The 18,587-nt window shown below is 41.0% G+C and overlaps 1 protein-coding gene across 1 annotated transcript in view; it reads left to right on the top strand.

Annotated features, from left to right (window-relative positions):
• Positions 1-703: 703 nt before the first annotated feature.
• Positions 704-18,587, top strand: part of ELAVL4 (ELAV like RNA binding protein 4) — a 139,656-nt gene continuing 121,772 nt past the window's right edge. The window contains exon 1 of the mRNA XM_084785829.1: positions 704-820. Within this exon, the coding sequence (XP_084641955.1) occupies positions 803-820 (18 nt within the window). The 5' untranslated portion in view covers positions 704-802. The remainder of the gene's footprint in view (positions 821-18,587) is intronic.

The following is an 18,587-nucleotide window of genomic DNA, read 5'->3' as shown; positions in this document are numbered from 1 at the left end:
TTATGCGTGACTAAAAAATAGAGTTTTGGATTGTTACTTCCCGTGTTGTTCTTCAGACAATAGTGGGCATTTTCAATAATCCAAGAGTGAGTGTCCTAATCCTGGAAGTGATCATTTTAAAATAAGCAGGGAGGGCCAAAGAAGTCCCTTTCACTGATTTGACGCCCATCCTCTGACCTACCACAGGCCTAGTAGTGCTGGATTATTCAAGCCTCTGGTATGGTCTAGTAGGCCACAGAATAACAAAAAGGTTGCTAACAAACATCTTTACCTGAAACCACAGTACACAAGCTTTATTGGAGAAGGGGGTGTTGTTTCTGGTATAGAGCGTTCCCATTCCTCACTTGACTTGGACAGCAAACAGCAAATCTGTTATCTTAACACAGCAAACAGCCTAACATAGCTTGAAACATCCACTTAGGATCTTCATTCCTTGTCAGAAAGAGGGCCTGTCACAGTGTCTGGACAAAGTTTGTCTAAATGATCTTGATGTGGCTTTGAACCTTGAAGGTGCTATAGCATTTAAGGTTCAAGAACAGCATTAAGCCTCAGTACTGAAAACTTGTTCCTTTTGCTTTCTGAACACATATCACCCAAGCCCAACCCCTTGAAGGGAACCTGAGTCTCGGGTGGGTCCTCCGCCTCCACGTCCAGCGCCCCCTAGAGGCGGCGGCGGGGATGGCGTAGCGGACGACGAGTGAGCTGCGCGGGACCTGGCGCAAAGCGACTCCGCCACGTCCACGAGCCCGCTGCGCCCGACCGGGGCCTCTACCGTCGCCCCCCGGACACCGCCTCTACGAAGATGCGGCTCCAGAACCAGGTAGCGGAGCCCAAGCGCCCGCAGCGCTCCCCTAACGCCCCGCCCACCCGCCGTCACCAGCACCGGCGCCCGCCGGCCACGTGGTCGCCGCCGGCCTGTGGACCGAGCATCCCTGACCAGCATTCGGGGGGGTCGGGGACTAGCCTCCAGCTCCTCTCCAGGGGGCTCCGGGCCACGCGCCACTGACCCCTCGACTTTGACCTAACAGAACCACTGAAATTTGAGTGGGTGCATCTCCTCACCTGGTCCCCAGATAGGTGACCGAACAGCGACTCCCATCGCTCCCCGCCCCGGGGTAGCTTTGCTGAGCTAGTGGCGCCAAAAAGTCCGGCCCCAAGGTGCAGGGCGCACGGGCGCCGGTTCCCTGGGGGCCCTCAGCCTTTGTGACTAGCTAATTGTCACAGGGAGGCGTGTACCCTCTTAGTGCCCTTCCCGTTTAACAGCTACTGCAGCCCCGGGACTTGTGTTTCTAGAAAAGACGAAGTTGGCACTTCTGTTGCCCTTAAGCAGTGCTCCATTTAAGGAGAAAAGAGGCTCAGGTGTTGGCTTGGGTATCCGTGTGTTGCAATTGTCTCTTTTTTGGAATGGAGGTTGTCAGACAATTAAGATTTAGTGAACGCAAGCTCTGAAGTCGTGAACCTGCTAAAGCTACGCTTCCCCCTCCCCCAACATATGTTAAGGGACTTGGAAAGGCCAAGGGGGAGGGGAAGGGGACTTCTAGAAAACAGCTTCAGATTGGCGGGGGGAGGGGGGCTGCCGCCGGCGGGGGAAGGGAAGGATGAGTCATATTGATTCCCAAGCTGTTAGCGGATACTGCTCATGGGCAATAATTCTTATAAAATCTTCTCTCTGAGGGATTAAGTGCCCGCCCCCACAGTGGTTTGTCGTGTGAGCATGAAGGGTTCCTGAAAGCCCATCCGAGTTCCTTACCCTAGCTGCCGTGTGTGTGTGTGTGTGTGTGTGTGTGTGTGTGTGTGTGTGTGTGTGTGTTTAAAGCAGTGCCCTCGCATTACCCTCCTGCATTCGTGTGCCTGTTTTTTTTTCCTTTTTTCTTTTTTAAAAATAATACTTGCAAATTGACACTGAACAAGCTTTAACCTCAGTCATTTCAGAATAAGTTTGATGTTTTAGGTGAGATGTGAATGGAGCTCCATTCATGAGGAAGTAGTCTGTGTGAAGTGTTTTGTAAATGTGAGTGGGTTGAATTTAAAACACTGAATAAAATTAATGTAACGAGGAATCAAAAGGTTCAATCCAGATGTTTCGCTCCCTGCCTCCTTAACAAAATGACAGGAGAAAGCTCACAGCACCTTAGCTGGTGGTTCTCTGGCAGGGGTGGCCTGGGGTACTGTGGTTGAACTCCTACTCAGTTTTCAAAGCACTTAACAAAATCCCTTGGGACTGATAAGGTTGTGACCCACCTACCTCTCTAAAGGATTTCCACCCCCATTTTTTAACTACTCAACAAAGGTACCGGGGATTTACATGCAGCCTTTCCTTTAAAGAACTCTTAAGTAATCCTCTTTAGTTAGCCTTTGTATTAGCCAGGGAACCTCTGCTTGCTTGTTAAGATAAGGTACTCTGGTGGGGTTATGAGTCAGATCAGTTGGCCTCTAATTCCTAGTGTGCGTTTGGGGTGTGTGTGTGTGTGTGTGTGTGTGTGTGTGTGTGTGTGTGTTGGGATTTGAAGCTACCACTTCACTCAAAGTTAGGCAAGCACTCCCCTGAACACCCAGCCACATTCCACTCCAGCCCTCTGATGGGTTGGTTGGTTGATTGGTTGGTTGGTTTTTGAGACAGGTGGTCCTTACCCAGTCTGGCCCCGCACTCTGGTGTAATCTGGTTTGTAATCTCCAGATTACAAGCACTGGGACTGCTCACTAACGTTTGTATGTAGGCCATACATTTGAATAAGGGATTCTGACTTAGATAGTCTCGGTTCAGGTCTGATATCTTCCATCACTCAGTGGCTATACGGCTTTGCATAATTGATTTCTTGCTCTCTTTTCCCCCTCATAGTCTATTCATAGACTGAGGTATAAGGTTGGGTATAGTACAAATCTTACGAAGTTGATATAAGAATTAAATGGAATGCCATACATGTGTAGCTGCCATGTGGAAACTAACTGTCCTGACTGTAGTTATTTTTCATCATTGGTATTGTTTACTTAAAAATAGCTATCCACTGCAGAGGCTAAAAGGGACTGTGAGTTCGAGACCAGCCTTGGCTGCAAAGCCAGACCCTATCTCAAATGTGTGTTATAGATTCATCTATACACACATATGCACATGTCTAGGTGAGAAGAATTAAAGCAGAAAGGGGTACAAAGGAACTCCCTGAGGTGACTGAAAAACTATCTTGATTCGAATGGTGGGTTCGGTGGAATATTTTGTCAAATCTTATCACATTTGGTATTAAGACCTGTATATTTGATCTTATCTCAGAAACTCAACTTTAAGCATTTAGCCTGCAGATAAGCTGGGTAACGTCTTTGGGAGACTTACTTCTGTATGGTTTAGTGACTAACTTCCAGAGCCCCCCCCCCCATTCAGCCTTTTCCTTCTGCATTTGTCTGAGTTATAGAGAGAAGGCACTTTATGTTTTCAGGCCAACATCAAGAACGATGCTTTGCAGAGAAAATGTTTGTTTGCCTTGTGATTATATTCAATTTGGAGCTTACATAATAATATTTTATGAGGAGCCTCCTTAAAGCCATGGTAAACTTTTTATGAACCTGCCAGATCTTGTATGTGTCCAGTAAATGCAATTCCAAAACTCAGTGGCTTTGCTCCCCATTGCCTGTTTCCAGGGAATTCTTTGCTTTGTGTACTGGCTGGTTTTATGTGTCAACTTAATACAACTTAGAGACATCAGAGAGGAGCCTCAGTTGAGAAAAAAATGCATCCATGAGATCCAGCTGTAAGGCATTTTCTTAGGTAGCAATCAATGGAGGGAGAGCCCAGCCCATGGTGGGTGGTGCCATCCCTGGGCTGGGGGGTCCTGGGTTCTATAAAAAAAAGCAGGCTGAGCAAGCCATGGGAAGCAAGCCAGTAAGCAGCACCCCTCCATGGCCTCTGCATCAGCTCCTGCCTTCAGGCTCCTGCCCTGCTTGAGTTCCTGTCCTGACTTCCTCCAAATAATGGACTATGATCTAGAAGTGTAAGCCAAAAAAAAAACCCCTTTCCGCCCTAGCTTGCTCTTTGGTCATGGTGTTTTGTCACAGTAATAAGCCCTAAGACACTTTGTTTACAGTTAAATAAGATATGTCAAAGTACTTTCAGCCCAGATCATAGTAACTGTTGATGCATGCCAGCTAGTAAAACGTATATACTTGTATTTATTCTTCTTTAGAAGTCAGAAATCAATGTACATGGATATAATAGAAACTTTGGTTTCTTTTTTTTTAAACATGTTTATTTTATGTGTATGAGTGGTTTTTGTTCCTGCATACATGTCTGTCCGACCCCCCTGGAACTGGAGATACAGACAGGTCTGAGCTGTTGCATGAGTGCTGTTAATTAATCTCAGATCTTCTACAGGAGCAGCAGTGCTCCTTTTTTTCCTGAGAGTTTCTCTGTATAGCCTTACTCACTTTGTAGACCAGGCTGGCCTCAAACTCACAGTGATCCACCTGCCTCTGCCTCCCTAGTGCTGGGATTAAAGGCATACCCTCACCACATCCAACTGGTAGCCAGTGCTCTTAACTGATGATCAACAAACAAACTTAAGAACAAAAGGTAGACATCGTTATAGAATCTTCAGCCATAATAAATATGACTAGAGAAAGCTATCATCAATTTTATGCCAGTAAAATTGAAATTGATCAGATAAATAAGTTCCTGGGAAATAGAAACTTTGGTTTCTTAACAGCATGTTGATTTTAGAGTGCCAGCTCTCAAAAATGATGTTCTGAAAAGCTTTTGAGGTAGACAGAAGCCAAAATTTATCAATAAAATATTTAAAGTAAGTCTCACTTATCACAAGCTTGTCATAAACTTTAACTGTTAACCCTTGGGAATACAGGCAAAAACTATAATATATTTAGTTCCCTAGTTTCTCAGCCTAAAGCAGATTCGAAGTTTTGTTGGAAAGAACACAACGCAAGGTAAATGACAAGAATCGTATGATGGGGTCAGGGCGTGGAGAGATGGCTCAGTGGTTAAGAACTTCACAATGCAAGTGAGGCGTGAGCCAATAGCAAGCATAAGACTTGAGAAATCACTTTACATGGTACATGGAAGCAATAAATAAAGGCAATGAGTACTTACAAGTTACTGCCAATTTTGTTGGAAATATCGCCTCTATTTTTTAAATTGGTTCAATCATGATAGAAACTATTTAATGGAAAAATACTCGAATAGTAGTGTATTTAAGAAAAAATACATCATATAGGATTGCAATATGAACATCAGCTTATTAAAAAGCAAGCCACAAAAAAAATAAAAAGCAAGCCTCAGTATCTGGAGCCACTATCGTTGATATGTGTGATTTAGGATTAGGAACTGGAGTTTTAAACTTGTGTTCACCATTTTATGAATGGACTAAGGTCTTTAGGGGCCATAACAAGTACCAGACAATGGTAGCTTAAAACAGCAGTTCATCTCCATGTGGTTGTGATTGCCAGATGTTCAAAGTTGTGGTGTTAGCAGAGTTTTTAGGGGCTTTCTTTCCTTAAGTCTCTCTTCTTCCAGTATATAATCCCCACCGTCTTAAAGAAATACATATTGTTTAATAAGACTCACATATATGACTTTCCTTCATCTTTTGATCTCTGTACAGGCCATTATTTCAAAATCCAGTTACATTCTAAGTGATTAGAGGCTATAATTATTTTACACATGAATTTCCGAGGGACACATGATACAAGTATTTACGGAAAAAAAAATAAAAATAGCTGAGTTGGCTCTTTTGAAATAGTTCACCATGTAATACATAAAATAGACCACATATTGAATCTAGTTTTGAAACAATTCAATTTTAATTTAAATCTTGTAGTTTTTGCTACAGTGAGAAACCCCAAAACTTTTATCATGTGCCAAAATGTACGTAGAGGCGCGCGCACACACACACACAGGAACATACACTCACACCACAGATACCTTTTATATATGATACTAATTACAATGGAAGCAGAGTTAGGGCCATTGTCCAAACTAAGTTCACTCTGTGACAAAGTCCGTTAATACTCATGCTCCTCATTGATGATCATGCAGTGACTTTATAATCTGTCTGGCCATATAGTTTCAGGTTAAAGGTTTGACTTTCTAGAAAGAAGCCACTTGCCTTTTGATAGTTTCATATCGAGTTCCCATTTGAGCTCATAATTTGACTTCCCACTTATCGCTACAACAAAATAATTATGGTAATCCTTCAGTGTTTTTTTTTTCTACAGTCCAAGCCATGAGTTTATGAACACAGTTTAGGTACACAAGCAACCTTTGTTCACCCAAAGCAACAGCACAGTGGATTCCACAGAGGCACCTAAAGTGCCTACAGTTTGAAATCCATTTTTTTCTCAGCATGTTTATGCATCAGAAAACAATATTTTGTTTAAGAAAAAAGTGTAGAACTCTAAACTTCTGTTGCTTCGGTAAAAATGGCCCCCAAATACATTCATGTGTGTTATGACTAGCTTGGGTTCATTGGCACAGCATCTGAGCAACTGTCAACGTGGCTAGTGTTGACACTGTAGCTAGTGTTGACAGTGCAGCTGCCACCAAGTACCCAGTTCCTTGAGGAATTCTTACATTTTGCTAGTATAATAGAGCTTGCAGATATCCGAAGTGTAATCATTGCAAACTCTTGTTAATTTTTAAAGTTTATTAGTCTATATTGGTGTTTTGCCTGCATGTGTATGTCCGTGAAATATTTGAATGTCCGGTGCCTTCAGAGACAAGGACAGGGTGTCAGCTCCTCTGAAACTGGAGTTACAGAGTTGTAGGCTACCAGGTGAGTACAGAGATTTCAACCGTGGTCCTCTGGAAAAGCAGCAAATACTGAGCCATTTCTCCAGTCCCAGTTACATACTCTTAAGGTCTAAAGTATTGATTTATGCTTAATCTCATATTTCTTTTAATAGAACAGCTTTATATATACATTTATATTACTACACATATATACAATAAACTACCTACAGCAAGAAGAACCATGAAACAATCGGGAATTATATAAATGTTACATTCATAGTGTTTTGGCTATTTATATTTGGCAGCCTTGAAGAAAACATCTTTCCTATCCTGATGCATTTAAAATTCTAAATGTAAATCAATACCTATCATATCTCATCTCTATCAACTTAAAGCAACTAAGCTTAATTGTAAAACTAAACTATCTGGTCTTTAACCCCATCTTTGGTTACCAGGAAAATGCAACTCAAAATGACTCTGAACGATAGTGCTTTTACATGTAACTGTGATAAGGAGTAATATTCATATGAGGTTTCACCTGTAAATAAAAATGTAGGAACAAATTAAAGTTTGGGTGAGGCCCTGAGATTTAAAATATGACATCAAAATAACTTTCCTTTTGTGGCCTTTGAAACTTACGTTGACAAAAACTTGCTAAAGTCCTTGAGCCTTCTGAAACCATTTCAGGTGACTGACGACGCGATGGATTGATTGAAGCAATGCGTATTTATTGAATGCCTAATGTAGGTCAGGCCTGGCTGTGGGGGCTTCCCCAAAATTCAACTATCCCTGTGTGCTAGGGAGCAAAGGGAGATAGACCTTAAATATAACTGTAATCATAGAGTACAGTGCATAGCATGTTAGAGAATTACAGACGCTGAGGAGTAGACCTCATTGATTTGGTTTTTGTGTTGTTGTTGTTTTTTGGTTTTGTTTTGTTTTGTTTTGTTTTTTGAGACAAGATCTCTCCTTGGCTGTCCTGAACTCACTTTGTAGACCAGGCTGGCCTCGAGGGTTGGGATTAAAGGCGTGCGCCACCATGGCCGGCCAGCAGAGTAGACCTCACTGAGACAATGACAAACAGAATTTGATGAGAGTGAGAGAGTCAGCCTTGTGGCTGGTTCTCTGAAGAATAAGCAGAGGGAATATGCGAAGCTACAGCTTTCAGGCAGCAGCGGTTCCAGGAACAGGAAGGGAATCAGTGTGGCTAAAGAGGAGTGGACAAGAAGGGTAAGACGTGATTCTGAATTCGATTGTAGGGCTTGTGTGCTGAACTAAGATTTCCCAAAAAATATGTCTAGCAATAACAAAATAGATACTGAGATTATATGCCAAGGACATAATTTTCTCTGCCAATGATTGTTAAAAAGGATGTGTTTTGAAGTTTGTTGTTTTGGGGGCTGGGGGGTTGGGGTTTTTCTGTTTGTTTATTTTCTTTTCAAGTAAAATAGTGTTTCATGGGAAAAGCTGGTTCTGGACCACAGAAAAAAAATAGACATCTGATTCCTGTCTGACCTCTGTTACTTCTAACACATTACACGTTAGGAGAACTACTTTTTCATTTAGACTCAAACCATTTGGTACTGGAGATTTTCCCTTTCTGTTTCATCGTTGTCCTTAGATTTTAATTTTTGACCAGAAATAAAAAAAAACAAAAACACTTATTCTGAAAGACTGACATCTGTCCACCTTCAGAGTCTTGTCTCATTACTCGTTATTGCTTCTTATAGATCTCACAGTGGTTATATTTGCACAGTCTGTTTTCAAAATGCAGTGTATTTTTACATATTATTTCATTTGAGCCTCATAACAAACCTATATGAGAGAAGGGTGGCCAGCCGTTAAGTTTGGGTCATAGGTACATTCTATTTGCCACAAGACCTTGTCTCGTTTTTCTGTTTGTTTCTTTGTTTTTGTTTTTGTTTTTTTTTAATCATAGCCCTTCATGGACTTCCATTGAGCTCTTGAGTTCTCTTGCTCATAGAAAGATCTAGTCTATCCATTGTTGGGATAAATGGCATATAAGAACAGTGTTTGTGGGAAAAGGTAGGGTGAGCTCCCTGACTGGCTTCTGGTTTGGATGATAGTTGCATGGAGCTATACCCCTGTCCACTCTACAGCTATAGCTTTTTCTCAAGGCCTAAGGCACTTAGTATTAAGTCTCCCCTGTTGCCAGCCCCAATATCCTTCGTCATCCCTTCATGAGTTTTCTTTACCAAATCTTGTTCAAAGTCACTTTGAGGAAATGTGCCTTCTGTTTATTATTGAAATCCTAACACATAGCTTCTTAAAAATGGTGACCTAGAGGAAGTGGGTGATTTGCCCAAGAATTGGCAAGTGGTAAATGACAGGGTAAGTAAGGGCTTCAATCCTGTTTTTGTAACTCATGGTCATAATCAACTTCAAATATTCCACAAAGAAACCTGTCGCAACTGGTAAATAAAACAAAACAAAAACCTTACCATCCTGGTCTCAAAGTTATGTTATTTTATATCCTACATAAAAGCAAGTTACATGAGGTAATATTTATTTGTATGTTCTAAGTACTCTTTTGTAAAGCGTAGGACTCTTTATAGACGTCATTTATCACACCACCCTAAATGAAGCATGTCATCTCTCCAAAGGAGAAGGAGAGAAGCAAAATTAGGACTGATGCTTTCTATCATTCACAGAAATAAGTTGTAGATACACTAAATAGTAACCTGTGAGTTCCCTTTTTCAGAACCTCCCTGCTAGTCAGCCACAGAATCCCCTTTAGTCTGTACTACTTTCAAGTCCCTTTCCTTCTGTTTGATCACGAATAGTAAATATCTCTAAAACACAGATCTGACCTGTTTATTTCCCTGGACCACACTGTCCACAATTTAACGCCCAAGTTTACGATTGGCCTTTCTTCATCGATCTTCACCCTTACATTAACCTTATGGCAAGCCAGTTTCTTCCATTCAAATCCGATACTTCCAGTGGTAAATTATTCGCAGTTTAGAAATCATGCTTTTATATCTGCTTTTGTCTTTTTAAATTTGCCACTTTTCTACCCATAATATTTTTATCCTTCCTCTTGGCCCTACCATCGATTAAAAGAACGACTTATCTACAGCAGTTCTGTTAAGAATATCCCATGAACCCTTTGGGGCCCAATACACAGAGTTGACAGAGATGGAGAAAGGCACTTGACTCCTTGAGGGCCGACACTAGCCCTTATTTGTCAGTGCATTCCCTAGAGTCCCAGGCCCCTCGTCCTGTACTAGGTCCCCGGTTCTGTAGTTAGTGGATAATTAATACAATTATTTATTAAGCAAAGGTATCATTAGTGTAAGTTGATCAAAGCCTAAACAAGAAGTATTAACGCTGTTTTTACTGATTTTAATTAAAATCAGGGAAGGTTGGGTGGAGAAGACATTTTTTTAACTAATGATTTTTGACTGGTCATTAGCTAGCAAGTCCTCTGCATAAGGAGTCTCCACTATGAAGATGCGCTCGTTGCTGAAGAACAGAGTACGACTGTACAACTCTGGTCTCTTGCCTGCCTTGTAGTTTGCATTTCTTTGCTCTGCTGCTGGTATAGGAGGGATTTTTATTTCTTCCTAATGTTGATCTCCCCCTGCCACGTGTCTGGTGATAAAATTCTTTCAGGTCTCACAGCATCGGCTTTTTTTTTTTAATTTTATTACACATGTATAAGACAAACTATGTACAGCAAGGAGAACCATGTGGCAATCATGAGAATACTGAGTTCTATACATGTTACATTCATAGTGACTTGGCCATCTGCATTCGTCTCGTTTGAAGTAAGTGTTTTTCCTGTCTTGTTGGTTCTAAATTTCTGAATGAGATTCAATATTTATCCTATCTCAACTCTAATAGCTTAACTTCTTTATCTTGATCTAAAACAATCTTGTCCCCTAACCAACTAAACTTGGTTGTAAAACTATACTATCGTGTCTTCAATGCCCCTCAGAGATTTGAGAAGGAATAAAACTTAAATTCCTGAGTGAACCAGCAGTGTGGGTTAGCAGCTTCCAAAATGTACAAATTGACTTAAGACAGTTCACTGCCTGACCAGTCACCCAAAACACTTTATAATGTTGGAGCCTCATCTTCAGCTTTCTGGCCTAATATCTCTGGCAGCATTGGCTTTTAACAGAAGATCACTCGGAAAGCAGCTATCTTGAGGGTCTTTTGAGGTGCGGGGGAGTCATTGTAATTAGCATTCGGAAAGTCCCTTGTTCATGGCTATACTAACAAAAGTCATACTCCAAGTTTGTGTCCTCAGCAGAGTTCCTCTGTCTCATCAGACCATCACTTTAGAGAGGAGCATGAGTGACAACCACAACGACGCCCGTCCTAGGGTTTCTGTTGGCTGTGATGAAATACCATGACCAAAACTAACTTGGGAAGGAAAGGGCTTATTTGCCTTAGTTACAACCCATCGAGGGAAGCCAAGGTTGGAATTCAAGGGAAGAACCGGAAGGCAGGAGCTGAAGTTAGAGCCAAAGGGCAGCGCTACTTACCTTCCTGCTCCCCTTAACTTGCTCAGCTTGACTCCAGGCTTTATGGCCCAGGACCACCTGTCCAGGAGTGGCACTGCCTCCACTGTGCCTGGGCACCCCCCCCTTAGTTAAGAAAGTACCCACCACAGACTTGCTTATAGGCTAATCTTTCAGAGACATGTTCTCAGTTAAGATTCCCTCTTCCAGGGCATGTCTAAGTTTGTGTCAAGTTAACAAAAACAAACAAACAACAATAAAACTACTCACTCTCATATACTTTGAGTAGGATTGCTATGTTGTTTAAGGGCGCATGGCCAAGAGCAAAGGTTAAGAAACCTAGGAATATATGGAACAATCTCATACATTGAAATTGTTCTCTCATCCTTCAGAAATTTGATTTATTCTTTAAGAGCATAAATTATACAGAGTATAGTATAATTAATGTAAAGGGATGAGTAAGACTGACACATTTATACCAAGTTGAAATAATTTTCTTCACTAATGTTTGAAATGGAAGAATCAGAGGCTGCAAAGGGTGAGAATTCAGAGTAAAGTACAAGTCAATGATTTGTCTCCTAATCACAAATTGGTGTTAAATAGGAGTCACAATGCACCACAGTCTGCTTCCGTGGCTAACTCTGCTCAGTAGACAGCATGCTCTAATTTTTAAACCAGAGAACAAGCTTAGTAAATTGGCCAACCAAATTGAGCGAAGCAGTGTGTAAACACCGTCATCGTAACCACAGAAAACCAGACAGTGCTGGGCTGATGTGCTGCAGAGAGGAGGGCAAGACAGCATAAGCGAAGAAAAGCCATAACACTGAAACTTGAGAAAGGCTTGTGAGTAGCAACTTTTTTTTTTTTTTACCTTTTGTTTGTGAGTCATCTTTTCTTTTTTTCTCTTACAGCTTTCCACATAGGAAGGCTGTTACAAGAGAAGCATAAAAATGAAAGAATTTTAAAAAGTAAAAATAGAAGCCTGAATTAATAATAATTCCGAGTCAATCCTTTATCACCGGGCTCTTGTCTCTGAGTTCGATAGCCTAGGTAATCTCATCCCCATCCACCCAGCCCCAAGCAGAAGAATCCTGAAGAATTATCCTAGATCCAATCTTCTGCCTTCCTATCTGCAGGTCTATTTTCGGGTCCATATAGTGAATCCTATTCCTATAGTTATTGGTTCCACGTGGAACCTGCATTTTCTTATGCACCATGTTTTTGTGATACACAGTACTGGAATGGAAATGTGGTTTTCAGCCACCGCTGGGAAAACAAACTGAAGTAAAACTTAGGACTAAGTTGTGCTTGCTTGTTATTGCCTGATGTGTGTGGTTACAATGAGGTCCATAGAAAGTATTGGTCCCACTGCCATGTTAATTGAGCTTTTTTTTTTTCATTTGGAAGCCTCACATGTAACTGAATTTTAGCTTAAATTTGGGTCTCTGCTTATTACTTTAAGAAAAATAGCCAAAAAGGACATTAGAAAAATATTCAATGCCATTAATCATAGGGAGATGCAAATGGAAACTATAAATGAAATATAACTTCATATCCACTAGGAGGGCTGTAAAAACTTTTAAAAACTAAACAAATAAAAACAAGTATTGGTGAAAACGTAGAAACCACTTGTGTGGTAACTGGAATGTGAGACAGTGCAGGCAGTTTAGTCAGTTTGTCAGTTCCTCAAAGCGTAAATACAATACGATCACATGATCCGCATAGTACTACTCCTAGGAATGTACTAGAAAGAACTGAGCACAGACACTTGAGTATAAATACACACATGTTTACAGCAGCACTGCTTGCAAAGGACAAATTGGAAACAGCCCAAATGACTATCAGTGGATGAATAGATACATTTTGGTGAGAGCAGGTAATATAGTATTCCTCGCTGACAAAAAAAAAAAAAAAAAAAAAAAAAAGAGAGGAGAGTTCTGATGTGTTCCATAGCAGGGATGACTCTCCAAGTCATGTGAAGTGACAAGAGCTGGATGGAAAGGGTCGCAGACACGTGACCGTTTCTGAGGCATCTGGTACCCGGATCAGGTGAATCCAGACATGCTGAAGGCAGATCGGTGTTTGCCACGGAGGGAGAAAAGAGAGAACCGGGAGAAACTGTTTTGTGAATAGGTGGTTTTACTTTGAAATTAAGCACTTGTTTGGAACTACATAATGATCGTGGCTGTACAAAAATATGGATGCGCTTGCCGCCATCGATCATTCGCTTAAAAATGGTCAGTTTGGTGTAAGGTAGATCTCAGGTCAATTTTTAAAAAGATTATACTGCCATCAGTTAAAAAACAAGAATACGTTTTCAAATCTCTCTATATAGACCTTAGAATTTTTGGAGTTCTGGGGAGAGTTTGCTCTCCCTTTTCATGTGTCACCAAAGAATGTCCTTTAGTCACCTGACCACCTCCATATGAAAAACTTGACTTACAGTAGAAGCTGCAATACTTTCTCAGTATTCTTGACTAAGAAGAGCAGGTGTGACCATGTTTCCCTCATCCGCTCAGGGTATGCCAGCATATCCCACCGTGAGGTGCTCCTGGGGGCCCTCAGAACCAAGGTCCTGAGCAATGGCTATGGACTCGGTCACGCAGAAGCTGCTGCCCTTTCCATGTGGAGGCTGGTCTGGGCACTTTTCCATGGAGAAGCTACAAGATGGGGTCCTAGCTGCCACTTTCTCATCTCGCCTGGCAGAGCTCCCCTACCCTCCACTGTCATTTGCTACTTCTCAAACAGATCTCAGAATTCAGTGGCACAGTGAACTCCTCTCTTTATGCCTTGTGAGCCCAGAGCCCACCTTCCTCATACTTGCTCTAGCTCATGGAAAATGGCTATGCCAAAGCTCTCTTGGAAACTCTAAATGTCTGAGAGCACTCAACCAGGATTTGGACACCTCATTCGAGCTAATGTTTCCTGTTTCTCTTGATGGAGGAGGAAAATGTAAACACACATTTAATTGCTGGCAGAAAATAACTCTATGAGTTAAGAAATTCACCCAACACAGAAGAAACCTCAGTCTCCCTGGGTTTCTCTTGAGATTGTAATATCAATCCTCAAATAAAAAGGCCAAATTCAGCAGGACAGATAGACTGTTTACAGCAAAGTCCATGTGATACTCTGTCTAAATCTAAGCGACTGAAAGTGCTGGAGAAGATATTTTAAATAATAGTTTATTTTTATTCATAAAGTTATGTACAACTTTATGTTTCAACATTTGAGTTTTTGGCCAAACTTGAATAGTGACTAATTTCTTTGCTAATGTTGTTGTTGTTGTTGTTTTGTTTTGTTTTGTTTTGTTTTGTTTTTTTAGCTTGAGCATCTTCAGCAGCATCTGGCCTCCTGTCTGGGCAGGCTACAGTTGTTGGGCGGCCACAGCCAATGACTGAGCAGGGTTTGGGTGTGATATAATACGTCCTGGCCACTTCTGCCCAGGATAGGGACTCTGCTCATGAGAAATCTTTGCTCCAGAACTCTCTACAGGTTTGGCCATCCTTTTATATGTTTTGTGTTGTTATCTGAGACTACCAGTCTCTGTTTCTGTTCTTCTTCCCTTGTATTTTCTAAATAAAATAATAAGTCTCTTTTACTATGAACTGTCCCACGTCTGCCTCTGGGAAGATTCAACTGACAAAAGTAAAAGCCATTATTATCTCATTTTGTAAATGTTAAGACCAAGATTTAGAATACTAGCTAGAGACCTTGTGGCCAAATCAGATTCCGTATTCTTTATCATGTCCTTAACTATACTGGTATATGTTACCTCCCCATTCTAAAATTCGTGTTTATCCAATTACATACTCTTTCTACTCCCGGAACTCTGCTTGAGTCCACATAATAACATAAAGCTTCTGATCGTAAAGATCTCAGGCTGGAGAAGCCAAGGAAAATAAGGAGACAGTTGCAATTTGTGCCCTAAGCAAGAGGATGTCCTGAAAGCCTAGAGGGGAGGGACCTAATCTGAGTATTTCTCTTTCCCTCCATTCCTGGTGCAGACTACTGCTTCTCCTCCATCTCCCCACCCCTAGGGATTTCATCACACCCGTCTGGGCTGCCTGTTACATCCTCTAGCCTCTTGAATATTGAGCTGGATATGACTCCTCTGGACTTAGCACACCATTCCTCCTTAGTGAATGTCTGCCCACCTGTGCCTTGGCTATCTGTAGCCTGGCGCCTGTTCGTCTTAACTAATGGGGCCTAGGAAGGTGGAGGTTTTGGGGGGTTGTTTGTTTGGGTTTTTTGTTTTGTTTTGTTTTTTGTTTTGTTTGAATCTGTGAAGGAAAATAATTTATTCAATCAGCTTGTTTATATACTGACTTAGAAATCTCCAAAGTATGAACAGAAAAGAGATTTGAAAGTCCATGCACAGGATGAGGGTGGTAAGAGCAGATAGCTTTTACCGTTCTCTTGAGAGCACCTAACTTTATTCCTCACTATCATTGGCAGACTTGGGTTCAGGAATGTTTTCCTGCCCCTTTAAGATCTTGGTTCAAACGGCGGTAAACGCTTCTCATCTTATTTTCCAAAAACAAATGTATGTTGAAACATACATCTGCTTATTAAGTCTACTAACATATTTATGGGGCACCTTCCATGTATCAAGTATAGTGCAGAGTAGTATTTACATCGTGGTGTTAAAAAAAAAAAGGACAGTATCTTTAATAAGGAGCTTTTATTCTGGCAGGGTTGTTGGGTCTTAAACAAGTACATCCTGAACGTCCTCAAGACCCCTTCAGTTCTTGAATCCAGGTCCAGTCCCTTGAAATGGTTGTCACTAACTCCAGTATATGGGTGCTCCTGCGTGACAAATGGCATGCTGTCACCTCTGCTCCTTTCCTAGATTTCCCTGGGTATCCTCAAAGGCCTTATTTGGTCTCAAAATGAAAAGTATTATTAACATACTAACCTTAGCACTTCCACAAACCATTTGTAAATAGTGAATATTATTTTTTTTAAAGATTTAATTATTATTATGTATAAAGTGGTCAGCCTGTATGTTCAGCTGCAGGCCAGAAAGAGGACATCAGATCACATTACAGATGGTTGTGAACCACCATGTGGTTTCTGGGAATTGAACTCAGGACCTCTGGAAGGCACTCAGTGCTCTTAACCTCTGAGCCGTCTCTCCAGCCCCCATGAATAATAATAATAATAATAATAATAATAATAATAATAATAATAATAATTATTATTATTATTATTATTATTATTATTATGTATCCTTTTACTTACATTTTTGCCTTTCTTTTCCTTTATTACATTTCCAGACTCTTGTCTGCAATTCTGTTTGCATCTTTAAAGCTACACATTACATACCTTCCAAATTATGCGACTGTCATTGTTGAAAATACCTACACGATGTGTCCTCTAGCCCGCTATCTCCAGATCTGCGTGTGGACAGCAGCATCAGTGCTGCTACGCTTGGCTGAGTTCATCTTTCTGGCTAACTAGCCTCTTACCAAAAGCATCGATTCCTTCCTACTGCTTGGGGTTTGTTGTTATCTTTCTACCTCCTGATTTCAGGTGTTTCCTTCTCCAAGGTCATTAGCTAGGCTTGGTTTCATGAGTCTGATTTCAAGAAGATCTCAGAGCGTTGTGACTAGGAGTTTTAGTGATGGTTATTTCATTCTTTATCGCATGACCTTTCTTTTCTCCGAGTTCTCGATGTGAGTGTCGATTAGAACCCTGTATTGTAGCTGGAGTTTTCCTCCTCGGCTATGGAGATACTCTCCTTCCAGAATTCCTGCTTTTCTTCTTTTCAATTTGAAATGACTTTTACACTAAACGGTGAAGAGGAAGAAGAAATTGTCTGATTAAATGGGGATTAGCAGGTTTGAGTATGCTGCTAATGAGGGGTCCAGCAGAAAGAACATTCTAAGCAGAGTCACAGAGGTCAGCAGGAACAAGAGTGCATTAAAAAGGTGTGCCTAGGAACCGCAGACCCTGCACGATGTACTTGCTGCATGGTAGAGTGCAGCCTTAGATGGCAAGAGGTATCCTTGGGAGGTTAGGTTGTATCAGACCAAGAAGATCTTTCCTGAATATTGAAAATAGAAAGAAAATAAACCAGAAATGAAGCTGATTGAATTTCTACAAGTATAATCACACTAATTTTCCCATAGCCTCCAAGTGCTATAATAGCAGTCTCTAATATTTGATGGCATTCTGCATAGCTTGCATTTTTTCATTTTTTCCAACTCCCGTGTGTGCGTGTGTGTGTGTGTGCGCGTGTGTGTGTGTGTGTGTGTGTGTGTGTGTGTGTGTGTGTGCCCGCGCGCACGTGCTGACACCAAGAAGCTGGTATTGAGACTGTCTGTTTTCTGTATTTGTTGATTAGCATGACCTGGTGGCTACTTCATAATTTTAAGATGTACTTTTTAGCTATTGAGGGACTTTTAGATGAATCCTTTTTGCTTATATATAAGTAATTGGCCTTGTCCAAATATACTAGATTTAAATAGTTACTGCATGGATGTCTTTAAGATACTATCACCATGACAACCTATAACAAAATCATATACCTATAACAACAGAAGACTGTTCCCATAGGAAATCTCCTACCCTGTACATCCCTCACATTCCTTCCCAGGGAAAACCTTGCCAGAGAAATCCAAATCCATGCTTCCCTCACTTTTCCCTCAAATTCAGAGATGTAACTGCTGATTCTTCATCTGGCAATTAGTAATAGCCTCTTAGATTTCATTTCTTATTTCAGATTTGTGTGACTAATGATAGAGTTACACTTAGAGGACTGTGTTGTTGGGTGGCTTCGTCACTGTCAGCACCTAGTACACTGACACAAACCTAGCTGGCGATTACCAATCGCTCAGTGTGGCATCCAGACGCAACCAAGAAACCCAGCAAGCAGCAACCTGCTTCTAGTGTAACATGACAAATGTTTGGGGGTATTTTTTTTCTTCTAAGAGTACCTCTAAAATAGCAAGAAAAAAAAGATAGTGTAAGTTCAAAAAGTCATCTAACCATTATCAAGTATGATATACTATATATAAATTATAAGTATATCACTTTTTATGTGACTAACAACATCTAGCTTTGTTTACACCAATGTCATTACAAACAGTAGTCATATGTTTCACTATTACATATATGTACATATATATGTATGTATATATATCACACACACATACAAACATATACGTGTGTGTGTGTGTGTGTGTGTGTGTGTGTGTGTGTGTGTGTGAATGATACACTGGCACTAGGCTATAGAAATTTTTCAGCTGCAGTGTAATCTTGGGAGTCTACCATCCTAATTGTGGCCCATCACTGACAGAAGCTTCGCTGTGTGGTACAGCCATATATTCTTTATCTTTTCTGTGTGTTTTATTCCTATATCTGCAGTA

Source organism: Acomys minous (assembly GCF_964271855.1).
Source record: "Acomys minous genome assembly, chromosome: 6".
NCBI classification, from domain to species: domain Eukaryota; kingdom Metazoa; phylum Chordata; class Mammalia; order Rodentia; family Muridae; genus Acomys; species Acomys minous.
Note: the sequence above shows the minus strand (reverse complement) of the source record. Positions and strands in the feature narration are given on the sequence as shown.